Source organism: Notolabrus celidotus, chromosome 11 (genome assembly GCF_009762535.1).
Source record: "Notolabrus celidotus isolate fNotCel1 chromosome 11, fNotCel1.pri, whole genome shotgun sequence".
Classification (NCBI taxonomy): domain Eukaryota; kingdom Metazoa; phylum Chordata; class Actinopteri; order Labriformes; family Labridae; genus Notolabrus; species Notolabrus celidotus.
The window spans coordinates 29892529-29916857 of NC_048282.1; the positions used below are offsets into that span (position 1 = coordinate 29892529).

The following is a 24329-nucleotide window of genomic DNA, read 5'->3' on the forward strand; positions in this document are numbered from 1 at the left end:
AATGATAAAAATAGACGGATTAATCTTAAAACTGAGACCAGGTTCTCTAAAGGTCACAAAGAATTAAGTTTGTAACACCCAGTGACCCTCACTCAGTTATTTTGGAATATAATTACATCAACTTAGTTAAGACAGCTTAAATCTTTACAGTATATATGGTGTATGAAATCTATGAGCACCTTTGTGTACAGCGGAAATGAAAACGATCCTGCTGCTCTGAAAGTCATGACTACATTTTTCATGTCTGTGTAAAAATTCTCTATATTTGGTGATTTGTTGTTGGACAAATTACACATTTTTGAGTTTTAGAGTTGTTTGAACAAAATAAAGATCTGGAAATGTCTTCAATAGTCATTTGTACAAATTTCTAGTATCTTAAAGAGCACACTTTTTAAGTTGCAGCTCAATTTTCTAAGTACTTAAGTAAGTACTAAGTAAGTCTGCTAATGTTCAACCCCTTTGGACACAGTGTTTGTTGTTCTTCTCAGTCACAAGTTATTTTTTATTGTTGTATTAAATGTTATTGTTCCCTCTTTTAACAGGGACCAAAGTACATTGTTTTGTTCCCTTAAGATAATAAACCTTCTTGTAATCTAGCGGTGTTTTCATAACTGGGCCTGAATCCAAACTCAATAGTCAAACAGAGGTTAATATCAGTGAGAGTTTTGGGCAAAGAGAGAAACTTTGGTGTTATTTATGAGCTCTTTCTTGCACAGTGAGTAGTTGGTTTGTTTCTTTAACAAAAGCAAAAGGGAGAGGCGGAGCTGACTTATGACGGTCTCCAAAGTTCTGCAGAGCATCATGTAAACAGTTACTGCAGAAGACAAGATACACATCCACAAACTCTGACCTTCCTTTAAACAAATAGAATAAATCTGCAGTTTTTGAACAATCCTTAAGCCACTTCAGGACAGATTCTGCAAGAACCAAATCACTACAAGTCTCCTACAACAGTGAAATGACCCTCTGTGATGGTTAATAATTAAATAATTGCTCCTGCTCATTCTCAGTCTGCACACAGACACGGCCAACACTCTGAGCATTTGTTAATTTGTACTCACCCACAAATCACGGCCTGGGTCATTGTTCCGGATAATCCTAATTATGCGCGAGTGGGGTCGACATTATCATCATCAAGAAGCGCTCCCTGCACTTTAGTGACAGTGGTTCCTCAGTGTTTCTGTCACAGCCACACATGGGAGTGGTCTGCAAGTGACGTCAGTGGGCACAGAGGATTTACTAATCCTTGTTTCACATGGAGCCCCTCCTCCCTACACAGCTCTGATTGTTAAATACTGAACTAAAAGTTAAAGGGAGGTCTCACTCTGTTGTCTGGTCCTGCACAAGTGTTTCCCACCAGAGCTTCAATGTTAGTGAAAAGAGAATAACCAAGAGGATTTGTGTGAAACCCAAAAAATATAATGAAAAGAAGATCTTTACAGCTGGTGATTTTCTAATTTGTCCATCAGGACACCTTCTGTCTTTCTATGCTCACAGTTCACTGACATTCATGGTGTACTTAGAGAAAATACAAACTCACCCTCTCAGTGGCCGTCATGCACTGCAGTTTCATCTGTTTCAGGTAGGTGGCAGTAAGAGGCATGTTGTAATCAATGAGGTCAGGGACCAGAGAGGTGGGCCGGTCATTCTCTGACAAAAGAAGGAAAAAAACACAACAGTTACAAAACATCAACAAAAATACAAGTTACATAAAATAAACAACATGGGGGCAGCACATGGGGCGCTGCCTCTGGTTTAGTCGGTGCAGAGGGTACAGTCCTCTGGCTTCAGGGTCGATTCCTGGTACCGACAGGATTTTGTGAGTCATCCCCACATTTCCTGTCTCTCTCAAGCTGTCCTGTCCAATGAAGCAAAAGAGCCCCACTTTGCTCCTCCTTTTTAAAACAAATTATTAAATAAAACAAATCACGTAGATAATGATGACTTCATGAGTACTAAAGAAAAATACACATATTTGTTGACACTTGTACTTCACATGAGTTTTACCATTTACCGCCCTAAAAACGTCAATGTATACAAATTCCTTTATTAAAATAGATACAACAGTTAGACCAAAACATAAGAACCTTTAAATATTTAAAGGCACAGTGTGAAGAAATGGACTATTTAGTGATAACTAGCGAACAGATAATAATTTTAAGCGCTCCCTTGTTTGCCCCTCTCTTGTTACAGTGGCCTCTGAGGACAAGAAGCTGCTGTTTGATTAGTCTGATCCTCCATTTGTCACATTTTTACAATGAATAACGTCCATCACAAGAAAAAAATTTGCGCACAACAACGACCATCTTCTTCTTCTTCAACTTCCAACCGTTGCATTTCACGTGGCCCCTCACTAAATACAAAAACAAGTATGTCACTAGTTTGTCCTTCCTGTGCTACCATACAAACATGGCCGCCTCCATGGAAGGGGACCCTCTCATGTGTAGATATAAAAGGCTCACTCTAAGTTTACAGAAACAAAAACAAGTTTTTATTCAGGTGATCAAACACTGATTTTAACTTTCTTACTAATATTTTATTTAATTTCTACCAAGTCTGTTTTGCTAAATACTACAACACTGCACCTTTAAAGCAAATTGAGTTTGTCATAATTAAAAAAAACTCTTGTCTGAAGCATGAAGATATTAGCAAACAGACATTAGAATCCTTCGTGTAGTTTTGATATTTTTTGAGGAACTACACATGAAAAATAATGTGTAATGGTTTGATGTTACTCATATTGAGTTAAGTAAAATATATGCTGATTTTCTATGAAGTTGTGAAGTTGACAGAACAGAAATATATTAATATCTGTGGGACTCAGACTGCATTTAGCTGGCAACATTATAATGATGCCATTGCCAAATGAGCTATTGGCAGTCATATTTTGAAATACATCATCGTACATATATACTTATATGCTATCAACACTTCTTACCTGAGAAAAACTTCAAAACTTCAAAACATCACAATTGTAGTCAACTTTTTGTGATTAAAAAGCCTAACTTTTCGATGACATCCATGCTAGTTTCTTGATTTGTATTTGTTCTATTCTTCAGGGTATTATTAGATGTATTTACAAAATCATATCCTCTAATAGTGTGAGTGACAGTGAGCCCTAATTGTTTGTTTCAATGTGACAGGAATCTTAGATGATGTGTTGTATTTATGCAAATAGCGAACATTAATTCCTGTTGAATAAAGAGTAGTTGCACAAACCTCTACATCAGTTTGGACACTTTAATGCCTCAAGAGTAGAACTGTATGAATCTACACCAATAAATACCCAAACCAACATCATGGATTTTTGTGGCTCTTCCTCCATGAATGGCTCTGCTAAGCCGCTCTGTAAGTAAGACATATTTGGTGCAATGTTGCACCAAAGGTTGAAATCCTCACTGAAGCTTTGGCTGACTTTAACTCCCAAACCCAAATAATGTGAATGAGAGCTTCCTGCAGTGTCCACACTGACCACAAGAGGGGGTCTGTGGTTATTTTATTGGGTCTATACAATCCCAGGGATTTGGTCCTCTTGAGTCTTTGTTACATCATGTTGGTGATGGATGCATACAAAATGTTTTATTCATGAGGTTTCGATTCAGAAAGTCTTCAAAGTATGAACACCTAAGTTCATATCAGCTCTTATTAAGTGTTATACTGTTCCTGTCATTTAGATTCCAAGCACAAACTCAACATCTTTACTTTACGTGAAACACCAAGCAGACATGTTTATAAATCTCCTGATGAAATCATTTCAGAATATCCCTCAATAAAAAATGTCCAGACTCCTTTCTACAACCTCAGCATGTGCTCCTACATAGTTATTAACCCTTTTCAAGGCCAGCGTGCTGGAGGATCTGAGCACTCTTAAAGGTTAAGCTCAAAAATAGGATATCACTTAATGATGTCTCCAGAATTAGTGAGACGCTCACAGGTTTTATGCGTGCTGTTACCTTTGAACTCTGCCGTGCTGGGGTTGATGTGCATCCTCTTCTGACACTCTCCGCAGCTCATTAGGAAGCGAGTCACCGCCTCTCTGGGCAGGAAGGCGTAGGTCTCTGCTATCTGTGTAGAGGGAGCGAGCAGAGGACACCGGGTTACGGCAACAAAAGGAAGAGAAAAAAAAGAAACAGCAGATTTGGCTCAGGCTGTGGTTGGAGTCAAACTGTGTGCAGGTGTTTTTGTACTGTGCATGTGTGAAAGTTTAGGGTCAGTGATTATGTGTTATCTCGATGTGGCATGAGGAGGAATCCTCCCTGTAGGCGCTCTCTTGTGCGTTCTGATGGCCTAATTCTAGCCGAAGCCCTGCATATATTTCCAGAGATGATCAGATACCATTTTTTTCTCCTGAAACTGATTCAGACACCAAGACTTCAGTATCGTCCGAATCCAGAACACACTCCTATACTTCTGCAATTAATGTTATCTTTTTCAAACTTGTGCATTTAATATAATCACATAACTCACTCATCCTTCTGCACCCTCACTGCCTCCCCGTACAGCACCAAATCCACTTCAAGATCCTGCTCATCACAGCCAAAGCCCTCAATAACCTCACCCCCTCATACCTGACTGACCCTCTCAAACGCTACTCCCCACCTCGCCACCTCAGATCATCGGATGCCAACCTCCTGACCCCATCACCAAGACCAAGCACAGCACCTTCTTTGATCGAAAAGACTCCGCAATTTAAGAGACCAACAGAGGGGAGTGGAGCAAATCTTGACGAAATGGTTGTGGGTAGTTGGTCTGTGCGTACCTCACAACTATTAATGCTACCATAGGCTGAGCTAAACAACTGTGTGGGTAACTGCACATCGCTGAACGCAATTGAGGCCTTCATGCAGGAACACAGCTCAACCCCTATTCTCTCCAGGATCTATTTCATAAACCTGTCCCTTACATGAGCTTTAATATGATCTTAAATTTACGTAAATTAAAGTTTCTAGGCTGGCTGATGAGGAGGTGGAGAGATTTTGCAAGAGCTACACTACACTGCTGTTAGGAGTTACTACTAACACCACACTGATATTGTCGCATAATAATTTACCTGACTCCAGTTTATTGTTTGGGCCCTATTAGTTTTAGCATCAGATCAGTGCATTAAAAGGCATAATCGTCAATACCAAATACAAGGTGGATGATTTAATGGGAACTCGGCATAAGTACCACATCCCAAAGTTAGCTAGCCTCACTGTGGACTCTTGGGGCTTTATTTCAAAGATGTATCGAGCATTGGTTAAAGCTCTTGGCGCAGATGCATTTAATGCGTTTCCACCAAAGACTGTATAAATATGGACATAGTATCAGTGACGTCACCCATCTGTTTCTGAAGCGCTGTTTTGAGGCCAATCGGCGGTGGCAGCCATATTGCTGCTGTCGAGCAATTGTGACGTAAAGAGGCGGGCTTTGAGCCTCCGAGCCGACATCTACAGTGTTCCTGTCTGTCAGTCAAGCCAGCTGTTCCTCTCATTGGAAGACTCGTAATCTCAATATCTTCGAAATTGCTGTGTTAGAAAATAATTCACCCCCCATACAGTGTGTGCCGATCGAGAAATGAGCTATCCAGACTACACTCATCTTTTGTACCAGGCTGTAAACATGTTTATTTTTGCTGTAAAGATCGGCTTTTTTTTAATTGGTGTGTATGTGGTTTCCGCTACTTCTGGAGCCAGCCTCAAGCGGATCCTCCATGAACTGCAGTTTTTAGCACTTCTGCTTTGGACTCATATTTTTAGACCAGAGGTTGCAGCTTGGTTTCCACCTCTCTTTGCTGGTTGGACAACTGTTTAGCAGCAGTATTTACATCTTCATTTTGCTTGAATAAATTCAGGCTGGGTAGAATTCATCCACTAAATTAAAGCTCCTGTGAGGAACTTATAGTTTGTGTTGACTTTGGCGCCCCCTGTGGACAAAGCAGCACATCATCTCGTTACTGATGTCCTGTGAATGTGTAGGGTTGTGATTTTTTGATGAAAAATCTCTTTAAACAGTCAAAAATATAAAATACTGTGAATCCTTATCGTGGAGAATGTCAACAAAGGCTGTGTCTGCAGCTTGTTGTTAATCTTCATGTCCGACACCTTCCCGGCAGTTATTGGCATTACATATACGTAACTATGTAAACACGATCAGTCTTGTAGCTGATTGCCTTATTTGCTGTAGTTTGTCATTCAGAAGCATCAGTATTATTTTCAGTCAGTTTCATAACCACCTAAAAACTCCTCACAGGAACTTTAATAAATACTTGATGGTCTTTGGTAAGAGCTGGACCTGTAATCAAACAAGCCTAATGTTACTTTCATGAGAGGCTGAAGGGATTTGTCATCATAAGAACCCTTCTTGGCAGTGATGGAGATCTTTTATGTAGTGTTGAAGGCCGATACAGCCAACTCTACTTTTTATTCCCTGAAATCCAACTCTTATTATTCCTTCCTCTCAGGTGTAGCCAACTTCCATCTCCACCTCTGTCATTCCTCCTCCTCCTCTGTTTGTCTCTGCTGCGATGCCACCATCCCCTCTTCACCCCCTCTGGCGTTTCCCTGTAAAATGCGACCTTCACGTGACCATGGAGAGACAGCAGGGGTGCCCGTCCCCACCGGCCCACAGCCGCCACCATCATCCCCACTGCCAGAAACCCCTGTCCCCTTTGCCCCTTAAACCCGCCCTCCTCCACCCCACCTCCACCCCTCATGCCCCCTTGAGGCAGCAGAGAGGGAAAGGCCACCCAGAGGAGCGTGCACCTCCCAGAAGGCCACAGTGACAGTTCCATATTATGCCCTGCCCCACTGATGCTGCCTCCTCAAAAGGGTACACTGTATGAGACGTGACAGGACCTCTCTACAGGGCAGGAGGAGCTGGTTCTATTTTTTTTTTCAATCCTGGGGGGGTTGGGGAGGAGGAGGGGAGGGATGCTACAGTCCTGCCAACACCCCCACCCACCCAACAAGGCACAGAGGCTGGAGACAAAAACCCTTGTTTAGTCAGGACACCACACCCGACTGAGATCAGACCACACCTCATTCAAGCCTGTGTTCCTCAGACATCTTGTGACAAACTCTAAAAAAAACTCAAGTCCACCCTGCCTGGTAAAGGTGGATAGTTGTTCCCTTGGTAACTCCTGATGCTAAAAATGTTATATTATGTTGCTATAGCTTAGGAGTAATGTCTATTGTCTCTCTCAGGGAGAACAATGCTCGGTGGTCTCTGGGTGTTTCACAGGCCCTTAGTTGAGGGTGAGGTTTTGTCCCCTGACAGAAAATGACCTCACTTTGGGCCAATTAGTTAAATAAAATGATCCATCTGGGTTTTTCTTTTTACACACACTGTGGGAGAAACAAAGGACACAGAGAGGTTTTTTGCACGCTGTGTTCTAGTGATGCAAGATCTTTTAAAAACGCATGTAACAAAAAGGCTAGACTATAATAAAAGATTTAAAAAAATACACCACCTCTTTAACTGAGGAGATCCAGTGACCCAGAAATATTACCATTTCAATTTTTTAAAAACGTAATTATCTAAAGTATAAGTTGACGTTTTCGGCAAATAGCAATGCGTTGTGCTAAATGCTAAAGAAAGCATCCTATCATGCTAACAGTGACAATGAGCTGGTGTTTAGACCAGGGTTGCAAAGGAGTGGAAAGTTTTCAGTAAAATTCCATGGGAAGATAAGCTGGGGAATTTGGGAAATATTCCAAATTGGAATCTTTCCATGGGAATTATGGGAATTTATGGGAATTGAGGGTACTTTAATGGAAAGGTTTCATATCCAAGCATAAATATTTAGTTTGTTATAAGCAGACATCCATCCAAAATAGAAATCATCTGGTCATGTGATGGAGGAATGCACAGTACATGTAGGGGGCGTGGTCTCAATAGCCCTGCAGTAAGCAGTGTGCTATGTGCATGTGATTGAGGAATAGCATAGATATTCAACTGTACTTGCATGAAATCTGTTTTAGTCAGGATTATGCTAAAATATATTTTCCCCAACTATATTTAAGTTCCCTATTAAGAACCAACCTTCAATTTAGTAAATTCCTGGTTTATTTACGTTTAATCCCATGGAAAGTTTCCAACTTAGAAAATTCCCGGAATTTTGCATCCTTATTTTATACGGAATTATGTTTATCATCTTAACCTTAATTTACTAATCCTACATTTATTTATTTTTAACTTTTTTTTTTTTTTTCATTAAACATGGAAAAAACACAACACAGAACATTCCTTGGCAACATCACAGACAATGTCATGCGAGGAAAAAGAAATGAAAACAAAGAGAAAGAAAACACATTGGGGTCTAGAAAGCTGAATAAAACTAATGAGTGGAAAATAATAATCCAACATTTTTAAATGAGGAAAATCCCAATGTACAACTGAGAGGTACAAATGTATTATTTTTTCAGCATTTCCAAGCTCTGGGTTCATCCTCTGGAAACAATGAATGTCTGTACAAAGTTTCATGAGAAACAAGAAAGGATGGAACAGAGGGTTGAACCCCACAGAAACTGTTGCTGAGAACATGTTCATGTATATATTTATCATTTAGTTAAGGATAGCTGTGTGTTTGGTGTTGGTGAGCTATCAGTTTCAGCCATATTAAACATGGTCATGATAATGCCAGCTGGACTTGATGATGTTAGCTAAATGTTGTTGAAGATGAGTTTTCATGATAATGTTAGCGTTTAGCTGCCACATAGAGCTGCTAGCATTAGTGTAGACTGCTGTTTGAACAGTATCAAGGGTTCATTTGTTTGAATGGATTTTTCTAGAAAAAGATCGTCTCAGTCAGACAAAGAGAAGTTGTCTTTGGGGAGCTTACTAATACAGTGTGCAGACAAAGTTTCCCTCTTTACTGAATGAAATTCAGTCCTGCACTTCAAGGAGCAGCCCAGCATTTGGAACAGATACGGATGAAACAGCAAAGACCAGAGGGTAATGTTGACTTTGCTGTTAACATGCTCAATATTGACAAGTACAAAGAGACTTAGAGCAGTGTTGGCAACATTTGCTGCAACTTCCTTTGCACATAGTGGGATTTACTCACCGCTTTGTAGGTCTTCTTTTGTCCCGCATGTTTGGGTGCCCTGCCCGGGTCTGCACCCATCTCCACATGCATGGCATAGATGATGTCAAAGAAGTCCTCCACCACAGCTACGCGCTTCAGGGAGGAGTTGTCTTGGGCTGAATTCCCATCTGAACACTGAAACAGACAGAAGCAAACATTTGGTTTAATGTCCAGCCCCAAGCTAACAGAGAAAACATGTTTATGTCATCTACAGCAGAGGGTCTCTTTATGTAGCTGCCAATCTCAGAACCCGTTGGCTATTGTCTGATGACAATTATTGCCTCTGGGAATGATGGCCAACTTCTCCATATTTTCAGTGTAGCTAAAACAAACAACAACAGCAACATCATAATTACTTGGTTCACTACATAACCTAAAGGAGAAACTGTTCATCTGTTTCTGGAGAGTCTCAGCTTCACTGTAAAAAGTAAGTCCATCAACAGGCCCCAAGTTTGCAGATTATCATCATCATGATGCAAAGAGTAAAAGTGCCAGTTTTGTCAGGTCTGTCACAAAGAGGAGAAACAACTTTCAAAATGCTTTTCTGTTGAGGGGAGATTGGATCAATTATTTCTGATGCACTCCAGGAAATCTCTGATTGGCTTTCACAACACAGCATCTAGCAGATTTATCAGAAGCTGACTGTAAGCCGCGCTTGCATGCAGATATTGGTTTAAAGAGATAAATCAGTCATCGTCACATTACTGGGACGATGGGACCTGGGATGTCATTACAGTGGATTGTGTTCCACCTGCTTTGGCTCTCTCTACAGACTGTTTTTCCAGCATACACAAAAAGCCTGCTGATACATGATAGGTCAGATCTTCTTGTTCTCCAAACGCACCTCAAACAGAAACCATAACACTTCTGATATCAAATAACTATCGTACGTGTAGAATATACAGACATTACGTGGTTGCAAACAGAGATTCCTGCATCCATGTGACGTGAGACGAATCTTTTAGGCACATGAGTCATGGGTCATGTGATTACAGACAGTCACACACACTGCGCAAGGTATCCTAACTACTCAAAAAACTGCTCCAGCCTTCCTCCAGCTTTCACTCTTTAGTCGGACCGGGAAGACTTGGCCCGGCTGGGTCTGCAACCATCTCTCCACATCTGCAGTGTTTAAAAATATCACCACAGACACCGTACAGGCCCGACTCTTCCTCCTACCCCCACCTCTATATACTGCTGACCCTGTCTCCATAGAAACAGCCGCTGATTTCTCCCGGGCAGGTGTGCTGGGCATAGGGTCATGTGACACAGCGTACAAGTGGGATCGCCAGGACAACGACCTCCATCCGCAGCACCACATGGGGCTTTCCTCCCTATTCTGCCTCCATCTTTTCTTTTCTTTTCCCCAAGTTACTCCCTCCTTATGAACACTTCACTTCCTAACAGATTCTGTTTTTATGTTTCTGCACGAGCTGATGATTTAAAGTGTCCCAGCAAGCTTCAAGTGAGACATACAGAACAGGATTTGGGCTTCTCTCTTATGCAAATATGATACCGGCTCTGACATTAAGTGGAGGCCTGTTTGTGTGGTTGCGTCTGACGGACTCAGATGCAATAAAAAAAAGTCAGTAACAACCATCAGAAAATACAGAAGTCCGCTAAGTTTACTTGAAACTTTTCTGGGCATGTCTATCTCCCTCAGAAACAGGAGATGCAGGAACAAAAACTAAGCTGGACAGACCGTTACAGGTTCAGATAATTGCTCAGTTGATGTAATAATTGCTTTCACACATTGACTTCATGATCCCTTTTAGCATCTGTGGCAGTGTCCGACTCCGGCTTGCAACGTTGAATCATAGCCTACTGCTAGGAAGCAAACCATGACATGTCTTGACATGTTCCTAGCCATAGTAAACATTTCAAATTTATTATTAGTACGTTACTGGGTTACTGAGTTCTCTCGAGTCTCTGCCACAGTCATCTTTGCACTGGGCTACATGCGTCTGCTATTATCTTGCTGGAGTGTGATGTGATTTGTGTCCAGTTTGTGTCATGTGCAGATGCATTGGATCCAAACAAACCAATAGGGTGTTGGAATGGTATTATGTTTATACTTCTCTTCCAACCAAAATCAAATTCACTCTATCAGTATGGCCCGATTTATCTGAATCAAGTGGCAACCTCGGTCTAAAAATATGAGTCCAATGCAGAAGTGCTAAAAACTGCAGTTCATCGAGGATCCGCTTGAGGTACCGGAAACCACATACACACCAATTCAAAAAAGGCGATCTTTACAGCAGAAATAAACATGTTCACAGCCTGGTACAAAAGACGAGTGTAGTCTGGATAGCTCATTTCTCGATCGGCACACACTGTAGGGGGGTGAATTTTTTTCTAACGCAGCAATTTTGAAGATATTGAGATTACGAGTCTTCCAAGAGAGGCACAGCTGACTTGATTGACAGGCGGGAACACTGTAGCTGTTGGCTAGGAGGCTCAAAGCCCGCCTCTTTACGTCACAAACGCTCGACAGCAGCGATATGGCTGCCTTCGACGATTGGCCTCAAAACAGCGCTTCGGAAACAGATGGGTGACGTCACGGATACTACGTCCATATTTGAAACAGTCTATGGTTCCTAGCCATATTAATTATTTCAAATGTATTATTAGTACGTTACTGGGTTACTGAGTTCTCTGACATGGTCATCTTCGCCCTGGGCTACATGCATCTGCTATTATCTTGATGGAGTGTGACGTGATTTGTGTCATGTGCAGGTGCAATGGAACGCCTACAAACCAATAGAGTGTCGGAATGGTATTATGTTTATACTTCTCATCCAACCACAATTAAATTCACTCTATCCGGATGGCACGATTTATCTGGACAGGACTGGACTTTTTTGTTTTTTGTGTTTTTTTGAAGGATGACAAGTCGGGATGAAAACAAGCTGAAATGAACTAGGAGTAACAAGGCTATTTTCAAAATGTAAGGAGTAGAAAGTACAGATAATTGCTGGAAAATGTAAGGAGTAGAAGTAAAAAGTTGTCTGAAAAAGATTTACTCCTGTATAGATACCCAAAATTTCTACTTAAGTAGAAGTATTTCTACTTGTCACCTCTGCATTTACTGGAGCTACTGTTCAAAGTGGGGTGTGATCTTTTGCTTTGTGAGTGAGAGGAGGGTCCTGACTTCAAAAAAGTTGTCCCTCTGGCATTGAGGAATCACACTTTCCCCCTCCCCCTCCTCCTCCCCTCCTTGACATTTCTGCACAGTTCCTGGGATCTGACATTTCATTTCCCTGTTTTCACCTCCACATGATTCCTCTCTCTCCTGCTTCCCTCCATGTCTTCATCCCGCACCTCTGTCCCGTCTTTCTTCCTCTCCTTCCTTCTTCTACCCCCCCCTCCCCTTCCCTCTCCTTGCTCCTACTCTCCAAAGTGCGAGGTAATGATCGTTGCCATGGCAACTAAAACCAGCTCACAGAGCGGGTTTGTTTTAATCCGGCCCTCTCTCTCCCTCTCTTTCTCCCCTCACTCTCTCTCCCTCTCTTCATCCACTCTCCCCTGTCAGCACGGGCTAAGTGTAATGATAATAAATGAAATAATAGTGATCTTCCACCTCATCATCACAGCTGTAATCTTTCGCACTTGGAGGTATCACCATCATCATCATACCCCTGGTGACATCATCATCACCACCACCACTGCTGCCACCGCCGCCGTTGCTGCTGCTGCTGCTGCTGCTGCTGCTGCTGCTGCTGTTGGGACAATGGTGTCAGGTCCATTCACGCTGGATTTAGATAATCTCATACAACTGAGGGGTTTGCAGTGCACCCACACCGCTGCTGCATCCTCTGCTGAATTCAACCCCAGCATAATATCCCAAAACACACACACACACACACACACACACACACACACACACACACACACACACACACACACACACACACACACACACACACACACACACACACACACACACACACACACACACACACACACACACTGGATATTCTGCTGGGAGTGTATTCACCTGAAGGATACACCCAGAGATTTTGCAGTGTTAGACATGGAGGTAATCTGATCACCATGTTTTCAAATCCACGTTTGGCTGCAACCATCATTTTCAGAAAGACTGTCTGAAAAAAATCTCGTTTAGATTTCCTCATCAGCCTTATGAGAAAAAAATGAAGAAAAAACTTTCTTTTTTTATATTTTCATGTACGTTTTGAGTACCTGCACACCTTCTCCACTTTTGTAGCTTGTTATTTTCACCAAAACACTTCAGGATTTTCTTCCTTTACCTCACCTATAATCCATAATCTTAGGATATTTAGTTTATAATCAAAAGCAAATGTTCGAAACATTCCCTTACTCACTCTCCAGTCCCGTTCAGTTTAGGCCCGGAAACAGTCACAGTCAGAAATACACCTTTTACTAAATAACTCAAACTTAACAGGAAGTTAAAGCTGAGGGTTTCAGTTCAGGAGAGGGAATGAAACATGCTGATTCAAGCAACAGCACTACTCTTTTCAAGATTTAAATGATGCATTATTAACAAGTTAAAATTCTTAATGATGGGGCGTGGATCCAGCCTAGTGGTTAAGTTGCACGGATGACCTGGAGCCCCTTTCCTGTGTGCCATTCCTCCACTCTCTCTCTCCTTGTTTCCTGCTCTATCCACCATCCTATCCTCTTTAAATAAAGGTGTAAAAGCCAAAAAAAATAACTCACTAATAACAACTTAAAATCCCTAATTATACAGGTCAGACAAACCGTGGAAAATGTTAAAGTCAAGCCTTGCGGCGGTTTACTTTTTTCAATCTAGGCCTTTTAAAAACAGAGTAGATCAGCCTTATGTTATACTGTATGTTCTCTCTGCTCTGTTTGTCTGTTTGGCCCTTTTCCTCCTCTGTTGTCTCTCTGGCTCTTTTGGCACCTGGTCCTGGATGCTTACAACCTCCATCATGACAACAGAAGTAGGGATTTTTGGATTGGGGACAGCTGTCTTTGTTTGTGTTGTTGTGTTTTATTATCTTAGTCGTTAAGGTCTGTGTGTTATGGTTACAGTTATTGCATAATCGTTCATAAATCCAGGGGTTTTGACTGTTGTGTTTGACTCAGTTTGTGGATTGTTTTTCGCCCCACAGGTCCACTTTAGCAGAGGAAAACACTGATGTAGGACGTTCGATCTAGGGAAGACTGCGCAGTGAGCTCAACTGCAAATCACTTGGATCATTTCTCTGTGCTATGCAATTTCAAATAAACACAAGGTACTTATGCTGTAATGAAAAGGATAAGCGCCCAGCGAAGAGACCTATCCCATTACACATTCAGCCCGATAATCATGCCCCACCAATTGCCTAATAATGCCCCTAATGTCCCCCAACGCCCGAGCATGAGGATAGATGGGCAGAGAGGGCCTGTACATCACCTGAGTTATCAAGTGGGCAATGCCCTTCTCCAGTGCTTTGTTAAGTTAGGCCCATAACACCTCAGAGAGGCTTAACAGTTAGCTCTAGTGTCCCTGAACCACACCCGTCATGTCAGTTCTCACATACCGAAGAAGAGAAGAAAAAAAAGGGATAAAAGTTTGAAAAGATGTTAGAAAGGGAACAGGAAAGGCAGAGCCAGGGCGAGAGGCTTGTTTGGTTTTAGACTGTACACTCTGCCTCCCCTACTCTCTGATGGAAGAGAAAAGAAAAGAGAGAGAAAAGTATGTAGAGAGATGCCACACACAGGACAAGAAAGAGAGGACCGAGAAGCCTGTTTGGGCTGGAGCTCACCCCCCAGAGTTAGGCTGTACGCTCTGCCTCCCCTACTCTCTGACTCTAATGAGGGAAGATAAAGGATAAGAGAGAGGAAACAAAAGGGAAAGTATGCAGAAAGATGCTAGAAAGAGGACGGAGAAGGCAGAGCCAGGTAGAGAGGCCTGTTTTGGCTGGAACTCACCCCTGCACTGTATTTACACCAAATGGCAATCTAATGCTTGGAGCGAATGTTATGAAAGTCAAAGCTAGAAAAATGCTGACAACGATTGTTTTCCACCAATGTTGAATATACTTTGCTGGCCAGTATTCAAGTCTAAGTATTAGAAAGGAGTCAATAGTTATCAAAACATGTCCATCATCTTACACAATGACTGTTAGGGTACTTTGAGCCCAGTTTTAGATCCATCACTCTCATTAAAACACTACAAAATGGCACATTTGCTGGATAGTTGACCCCTGTAGGGAACAGTGAGGGATTTTGGACACAGCCGTATGAAACAGAGACACAAACTCCAGCTGACAGAGGCTGACTCAGGGGAGTATTTTGCATTTCTGCATGAAAAACAACTCATGTGGTTAGACAATTACTGAAACAGTTGCTGGTTACTTTGCTGTTTGGTAAACCTTGCCCTGCTGTTGAGTACTACCAATCCTCGAGTAAGAACTTTAAACCATGACATCATTCGTCTCGACGTCAGCCCTCCCACCTGAAGGCCTTCCTGAGCTCCTCGGCACAGATAAGCTCTTTACTTCACAAACACAAGTCAGTAGGGAGTTAAACATCCACCACTAAACACAACATGCTCCAAGTGTGTGTTTGTGAGGGCCATGTGTGTTTAAGTGCACTACATGTCTACCGGGCACAGCTCGTGGCTGAAGCATCTCAGAGGAGAACAGCTGTTGAACAGGGAGCTACATATTTGGTCTCCTCAGCAGCAGCATGTCGTTTTAAAGAGCAAAAGGAGACATGTCAGCATCCCTAATCGCCAACAACACAGCGAAACTCTCTCTCCCTCTCTCTACTCTTCTTCTTCTTCCTCTCCTCTCCTCCTTCTTTCTATCTTTCTAATCCCGGAGGACTTTGCTCTCCCCTGCCACTGTACAACCAGCCCCCATCCCCTGCACGCTCTCCCTGTCCCGCACCAAACCGCTCTGTTGCTAGGAGACTGGAGGGGTTGAGTCGGCTGCCCCCACCCCCGCTGGCAGTCACACACACAGACACACACACACACACACACACACACACACACACTGTAGAAGAGAGTCGCTGAGGGGAGAGAGGAGCAGTCCTGCACACAGGCAGGTCAGGAGAAGGAGGAGGAGGAGGAGGAAGAGGAAGAGGAAGAGGAGGAGGAGGGGGTTCATGGGGAAGCAGCTGGGTCACAAAGACAGGCCGGTGAAGATGGAAAAAGATGCATCCTGCAAGAAATCGGTTTCAAAAGATATACATTTGTGCAAAAATATCAACACAGGGTTGCACCTTACAGTAAAAGTCAAAGGTGCAACACACAAGACGACGGGGTGCTTTGAATTTGTAAGGTGGCTGCACGTAAGTAGCTTAAGTTGTGCCAGGGTATTTTCTGTGTGTGTGCGTGTGTGTGTGTGCTGAGTGAGTATGGCTGTGTCAACAGTACTCATGACTCAGATTATCTCACTGCAGATGTGACAACAGGTCATCTTTTAAAGCCCCATCTCCCCTCTGTAAATCTATCAACTGGCTAATGGACACATAAATGGAGCAATCCCTGTGTCTTGTGTGTGTAAGTGTGTGTGTGCGTGTGTGTGTGCGTGTGTGTGTGTGTGTGTGTGTGTATGTGTGTGTGTGTGTGTGTGTGTGTGTGTGTGTGTGTGTGTGTGTGTGTGTGTGTGTGTGTGTGTGTGTGTGTGTGCTCCAAGGAAAAGAAGCTAGGGACAAAAAAAACTGGGATGAAACAGACTATTACCTCTACAGTGTCCCCATTCTTCAAATAAAATCCATCCCCTCCTATTTCTTCTCTTTTCACAATCATCCTCCTCTCTGCCTCAATTATAAAGCCCCGTCATTAAATCCACATTAGGTGCTCTGAGCTCTTCCCCTCTGTCCCACGTCCCTCTATATGTGTGTGTGTGTGTGTGTGTATGCGTGTGGGGGTGTGTGTCTTTTCTCAGCTGTTCCCATGATGAGCTTTATTTGATAGAGTGTGTGACATCCCCAATATCCCACTGAGCCAGAGACACAGACGGTCCCACCGGCCCGGCGGCCTGGCACTGTTGACGTTCCAGTCACTGAGTCAAAATGGAGTGTAAATTACACAGACACACACACATGCACACACACAAGGGCTCTCACATACATCATCATATCTCAGAGTCCATTTTACCATTTTCAAGCTATTATCATACTGTCCCACTTCGTTAAACGTCGGCCTCGCGAAGGTATTAAAAATGACTGTAGCGGTGTGGTAGGGAGATTATTGCCGTCTTAAAGACTCTGTGTGAGTGTGAGTGTGTGTGTGTGTGAGTGTGTGTGTGTGTGTGTGTGTGTGTGTGTGTGTGTGTGTGTGTGCAGCAGCAGAACTCAGACTATCTCCCACACAGGGGGGAGGCCCCCGGGCCAGTTAAAAATGGTGTTAATTTCTCCTCCTATGGGAAAGCAAAGAACGGTCTCTCCATGGCAACAGAGAGGGTGCTGAAGGGAGGAAACACAGAGCATGCTATCAGCGACCCCCTCTTTCAACGAGCACACACATGCACACACACATTTACGCACAAAACTACCACATATGTGCAGTTGGGCGGAATTCATCACCGGTTTGTAAGAAAAAGAAAAAACACACATATTGGCTCAAACTCAGATGTGTGCTCAAGACTCAAACACACACACACACACACACACACACACGTCTCTACCTTTACGCACTTGATGAGCGTGTCAATCACAGCCTCACACACTCACACACAGGTAAATTCTTATTTAAACTGCTGAGAATTCACAGTTTGAGCCCATGACTTGCAGCCCGTATGTTGCCTATCATCAGAGCAGCCAGAGGGTTGAAGCCAAACAAAAACCCACACCGGACAAAGCAGAGGAGCTCCTCTTTGCTAAAACTGCATTAATGCAAATGCAGCTGAATAATTGGGACCGTATTCCTTTGACTCTGTGGCCCCTTCTACCAAAGAGGAGCTCTCAGGGGAAATGTGGACTAATTAATCAGATAATAATGATCATATTCCTTTTCCTCATCTGATTGTGAGGTACAAACATGTAGGACCTGTTTTCCACGAAGCAGAGCATGAATGGTGGTTTGTGATATCTGAGAGGGGAGAGGACGTCCCGAGACAAATCTGTACGCGGAAAAATTATGGAAGATTAATCCTCTGTGCAGAAACCCACTCTCTGTGGCAGTCATGTTTAATTTGATTCTGTCCTGTCACTTTAAGGCTGCAACTAACCATTATTTCATGATTAATTTATCTGCCAATTATTCTTCATTAATACATTATTCATTCTGCTGTTAAAACATTAGACTACAAAATACACACGGCTGCATCGGAGAATCTCTTATTTTATCTGGTGAACGGTGCAAAAGCCTAAGATATCAGTTTACTATCACGTAAAACAGAAGAGCAGCACATCCTCACATTTGAGAGGCCGGACACCAATAACTGTCTGTTTTTTTCCATTAAAAAATGGCTGAAATAACTAATTGAGAAACAAAAAAGTTGCAAATGAAGCCTCATTTCATAGTCAATAAATCAATGGATTGATCAACTGAAAATAGCCTGCATGTCTTGTGTGTGGCGGTGCGTTCAGTACATTCTAAAAAAATCTTAATTTTTTGTGAATATTTCCAGGACCAAAAAAAACCATGTGAACGCATCACTTTAAACTCTAATAATCATCTAATGTGAAATCGATTGTAAATAATTGATGACAACTGCAGAGATAAAGTAGTTGCCAGTTTTTTTCTGATTCTCTCAGAAGCCAAAACTGGCTTCTGTGGCCTTTGGACATTATCTCCAACTGGACTGTTATCTGCACTGAAATTCAAATGTTTGTTCATGGAGATTAATCAAAAGAAAACAATTTATAACAATGGCTGATGAGTCCCGGGACTGAATTTCCTCCACTTTCAGACTCTTTTGATCTACGAAACACTGTTTACCTGCATATAACCAAAGCCAGATCAAGCCTGATTGGTGAAAACGTACAATTTGAGAGAAAGGAGGCGTAGGCATGAACATATTCTGTTGCATTGTTCTGACTGGACCAAATAAATTCTCATTTCTGTATCTAATCTTTGAATGGATTTTGAATGTCTTGCTTTTCCTTACCATTTTAGTTCTTTCAAATTCAGAACACTAACTGTAATCTTTGTTCCACCCCTACAGATGTTGCTTTCAAAAGGTAGAAATTTGTCCTAGGATAGGTAAAGATACTTTATTTATACCTGTAGGTACATTTGTCTTGCAGCAAGATGATGACGTCCACTTACAAAACAACATTAACATGAAACCACACAAAGCCATCAGAATTGTCAAACTGTTAAAAAACATAAACATGATATCAAAGCACTCTTGCTCCACCACCCATAATTTAAGGGGTTAATTCTTGCTGCTTATCTGTGGATAACTTCAGCTTCAGGATGCTGTTTGAGTTTTGGTCTGATAGATGGTTAATAACATTTTTTTTTCTAATAAATGGAGTTAAAATAAAAACGTTTACACAAGCTACACTTCAACTTCCACTTTCTACACGTCACGTGAAATGTTTCCTAACTGTTACATGTATATATTTATATCCATATGTATGTGTATGTGAGAGCATGTCCACCAAACTCTGTTGGGAGAAACGAACAGAGATATTTACAGATTTCAGTTGGCATGGCAACAAAAAGCAACAGCTCGCAGTACTTCAAAATTTTCAGTACAATGCTCATGTCAGCCGAGGGGAAATGCACGGGGCGTTTAAGCATCTCTTTTGAGACGGGATGCACCCGACTCTGGAAAGTCTTGTTCTCCACACCCTGCTCGATGTGGTGCATCTCTGTGTTTGTTCTGGTTGTGCTCCCCTCCTCCTCTGCGGCCCCCTCTAATCAGGACATAATGAGAGCTAAACGAGGTTGCATCTCCAACACTGAGAGCTGCTGGATTCTCTAAGCAGCAGAGAGAGGCTGAGACAACACGAGCGAGAGGACAGAGACGGACAGAAAATACAAACAGAAATAATTCTCTGTGCTGCGTGAAAAGATGGACTCTGAGTCTGTGCTTCTGTGCCCTGCCCGTCTGTCCCGTCACACACTGAAGCCGCCTTGTATGCTTCACTGACACATAGAAGAGACCTTCTCTGTCTGCACATCATCCTCCATCCACTCCTCCCCCACCCAGCCGCCCGTCATTTAGCCCCCTGCCTGCCCCCGTACACAAACTTGGCACACCCTGGGAGCAGCTGCAGCGGGGATCCAATGCTGGAGCTTGAGAGACACGCCCCCAGCCCTGCAGCCGCACGAGGAGCCACTGACCATTATATGTAATGTGTGTCTGATTGTGTGTGTGTCACTTCTCCACTGGCCCAGGACGGCCTATTTATAAAATCTGTGATACTGAATCAAAATAAATCCTGCTTTCTAATAGTCACATGCATATAAATAGTTTGATTTGTTGCCTCTGACTCATCATTAGAGGCTGCTTGTGTTTGGCTGATGTTTTGTTTGTTGTCTAAATTTCCCAAGTGGATCCGAGTCAGGGGGAGCCTCCCCCCTTTATGTTTGCTACAAAGTGTGAGCGCTCCTCTGCAGCACACAAGTGAGACTTTCTCAGCCTCTGAAATTGTTTAATCAGACTTCAGAGAATTATTTTAGATTTTCAGTCTCCCCACACAAAAAAAAAAAAATCAGCCTGAGTTACGACAGAAGGACTAAAAAGAATTTAAACAAACAAAAAATGACAACAACCACAGACTGGAGCTAATCAAAAGCACGTCTCAGGCACCATCTGCACCTGCAGACACATCACACCTGCCCTCTCGCCCAGAGGGAAACCTAATATTGAGTGGAGATTAGAGGAGTTTTGTAAAGGCACTGGGCCTGAATCTAAATTGAGCATTCACACAGGTACAGCACCTGTGGAGGGATCAGCGCTATTCAACCTAAATCAAAGGATTCACTCTGCAATCTGTGCCAAAATCTCCTCCAGTTTGTGAACAGAAAATGTGTTTCTGCTCTTTAAGGGTCCAGAGAGACTTTGTCCCAGCAGGGAAGGGGGGGGGGGGTTATTCCCTGAAGGCGCTTATTTAAAATGGTGGTTTTCTCCTCTCTGTCACAGCAGGCCCCAAACATCTTGAGACCATGCACATAGAGACCTACTGAGGGCACTGCTGACAGTTCACCATGTACATGTTTATCTTGGCAAACCGTTAAAAAAGCAGAATGTGTGGTTTAACCCTTCATGCACCTGCAGGCAGAGTGATGTGCAGCGGCTCGTGCGGTCACCTCACTTCCAACCCCACCCCCTCACCCCCCTCTGCCTCACCAGAGACATGCAAGAGTGAAGTCTGAGCTCAAACTGTGGGCGTATGTCGCTATCGGTCCCGAGCAGACCCTTTTGTTTCCGCCACAGCCCCTCACGTGGTCACCAATTACGCACAGCTGCTGCCTTCCTTCCTCAATAATAGAACATCATTTTTAATGTTTCTCTTGCAAAGATCGAATTAAACGGGCTTAGAGAGCTTAATGAATGAAGGTGCACAATAAAATGCGGCAGAGGCAGACTATCCTGGACCACACAGGTGTTGCCAGAGCAACCAGCGAGTGACTGCGAGCCGATCCGCATCCCGCCCAGGACAATGAAAAGTGGGGTGAGAACACGGAGACTCACACCGTGTCACACACATGAAAATATATCATTAAAAAGAAATACATTTAAGTATTTTGACTCATATCTGCTCTCTCTCTAAGGAAGACAAATGAATCTTGTCGGCGCGCGGACACGCTCCGTTTGGCTCGGTTCAGATGGGACAGTGAGGGCGCGTGCCCTTTGACAAACCACTGACAATTAAACCTGCTGATCCTCCCAGCAGAGACCTGGACCTGACATCGTCTAAGTTGGCGTTAATAGTCTGCGGTCCATCAATGAGCACGCGGGAGTACCCTGACATACCCGACCCAACACGAACATGCCGTTGCATCCACGTGCGCGCGCACAGCATCACCATATCGGTCTCCACGAGACCTGAACAGCACGGTCTGAACTAAATGTTGTCAATACTCAATTATCTCGTGCTTTGCGGGCGGCCGCGTGCCGCTGACAGGACTTCACCCTCACTGATGATGGCTGAGCGTGATAGTCTACCTTTTACAATCGCGATTGCCAGGAGGCACCGGCGTTGCTATGGCAGCAAGGGATGAGAGTAGGGCTGCTCGGGTTGGGATGTGGACAAAGTGAAGCTTTATGAGGAGAGAAGAGGGCGAGCCGGGACCACAAAGCATTCATAAGTTATCACTTAATTCACGTGACAGATGCATGTGTGCAGCCGGAGATAATTACAACTTATAGAAGACGGTAACGGGACATCTCATGCGCGTGGACTTCACGCACATTGTGTCTCTGTCACACACACACAGACACGGACGCAAACACACACAGAGATGCACGCACACACTTTACCGTTGACTTGACCGGGACATATAGCACGGGTTTCCCTGGAGCTCCTTTCTTGTTGTGCTCTCCTAAAACGTTGGTCCCGACCTGAAATCCTTTCGACTTCACCCAGAATTTAAATTTGGCGTTGATGTGGCTGTTGTCGATATAAACGCCATCCGTCTCGTCGTTCTGCAACAGTGTCTGCATGATTTTGTTGTATTTTCTCCGGGTGACGGTCTTTGTTTTCCCGGAGTCTCCATAAGTCCGGAGACACCAGTCCTGAAATTCACTGAACATCTCCGCCTCCAACACGACCGGACTCCGGCTCCTTTTGGGCGCATCCACGCACGCCTTTTTCGTTGCCATCGCTCCCTCTCTCCCCCACTCTCGCTCCCTCCCTCTGTTCAAACACCCAGGCTAATAAAGAAAAGACTTGAACGGGCTGATTCTCCCGTGCTGCTGCTCCACGCTGTCCCGCTGTCCTGGAGGCTGACTGGTTCTGGTTCTGGGACGCTGCCGCTCCGCGATGGTTTCCCTCCAGCTGAAGTGACCCGGTCGGCAGCACACCTGTTTGCAGAGGAGCAGTAGCTGTCCCGAACCGCAGCGCTGAAAAATGTCACTTCCTTACATCCTCCGCTGAGGAGCAGAGAGGGGGGCTGTCCTACAGTACGCCGAGCGGGTATCTCCCACCTGTGCGTAAAAGGGTAGAAGAAAAAAAACCCACAGTCCTCGCTAAACAACAAAGAACACAGACAAAAGCGTGGAAACAAACGTCGCTCTCAGTTCCTATCGACCTACTTTCTAACAGCAAACACTATTTTCAGATGCGGGTTGCTCAACCCTTAAAAAAAAAATGCTCACAATGAGCTCCGGCACAGCCACATATCCGATCAACATGCGCCACCTGGGATTGTTTCTGCTCCTCACACCTGTTTGAATGTGATCCGCACTGCACTCACACTGTCTGCTCAGTCTATCCCGTTAAAAAAAACACACACATACTCATATCTGCATCATAACTGGCTTCATTTACAGCAGCGTGCGGTTTATAAGTAGCAGACGCAGAGAGAAAATGTCCGAGTTGGAGACGTGGAGGGTTGAGAGAGGGTGGGGGCAGAATTTTGTTTGATGCTGTCTGAAGAAAATGCTAGAAAAAAAACAAACACACAGCAATTTCCTCTATAACAGGAAACACTTTTTACAGATGATGATTTACAGATTACTAAAATGTGGGTGAAGACGTTACAAACGTGAGGAGAGGAAAAAATATCTTCAAAGGACAATGACATCCTGAGGAACATTTTTCATTTCTTCTTCTTGTGATTTAGACCAGAAGCTTTGGGGTGTTGGTTTTCTTGTTAGAAATAACCCTAGAAATGTTGTGTCACTGTTGATTTATTATAAAATCATGATTAAAAAATGTCAAACAAATACTTTACAGCATTCATTTGAGAAATTAAGTTCCTCATGAGGAGACTCTGATGTTTTGGATTCTCCACAGTGACACAAATGCTCCTGAAAAAAATTAAATAGAATAAAAAAAATAATTATTACATGATTTTTGTCTCTTTTTCTGACTTTTATACGTCAAAAGATGGAAAAACTGCGTGTATGTTGACTACAATATGTATTTGTCTGTAGTTTCTGCTTGTGTGGTGTCGTGCTCTCTCTCTCTCTGTGTGTGTATGTGTGTGTGTGTGTGTGTGTGTGTGTGTGTGTGTGTGTGTGTGTGTGTGTGTGTGTGTGTGTGTGTGTGTGTGTGTGTGTGTGTGTGTGTGTGTGACTCCTCCTGGCCTGTGCATTATAGGCCCATGCTGGCGGTGGTGACTGCTGCTGTTGCCATGACAGCAGCGCAGCAGTGTCTCCGGCCGTGCAGAGGGTGAGTGGGATGCCCCGTCCTCATCTCT

General features: G+C 43.4%; 1 protein-coding gene across 4 annotated transcripts in view; it reads right to left on the reverse strand.

The window, feature by feature from the left end:
* The window catches only part of nol4la (nucleolar protein 4-like a), a 56713-nt gene that overhangs the window by 11905 nt on the left and 20479 nt on the right, over window positions 1-24329 (reverse strand). For 3 of the 4 annotated variants that reach the window (XM_034695974.1, XM_034695973.1, XM_034695975.1), the window contains 3 exons: window positions 9047-9202; window positions 3954-4065; window positions 1541-1650 (listed from right to left, as the gene is read on the reverse strand). In XM_034695974.1, coding sequence (XP_034551865.1) covers window positions 1541-1650; window positions 3954-4065; window positions 9047-9202 — 378 coding nt within the window. Of the gene's footprint in view, window positions 1-1540; window positions 1651-3953; window positions 4066-9046; window positions 9203-22446; window positions 23113-24329 lie in introns of all 4 variants that reach the window. The other variant, XM_034695972.1, reaches the window with a different exon arrangement.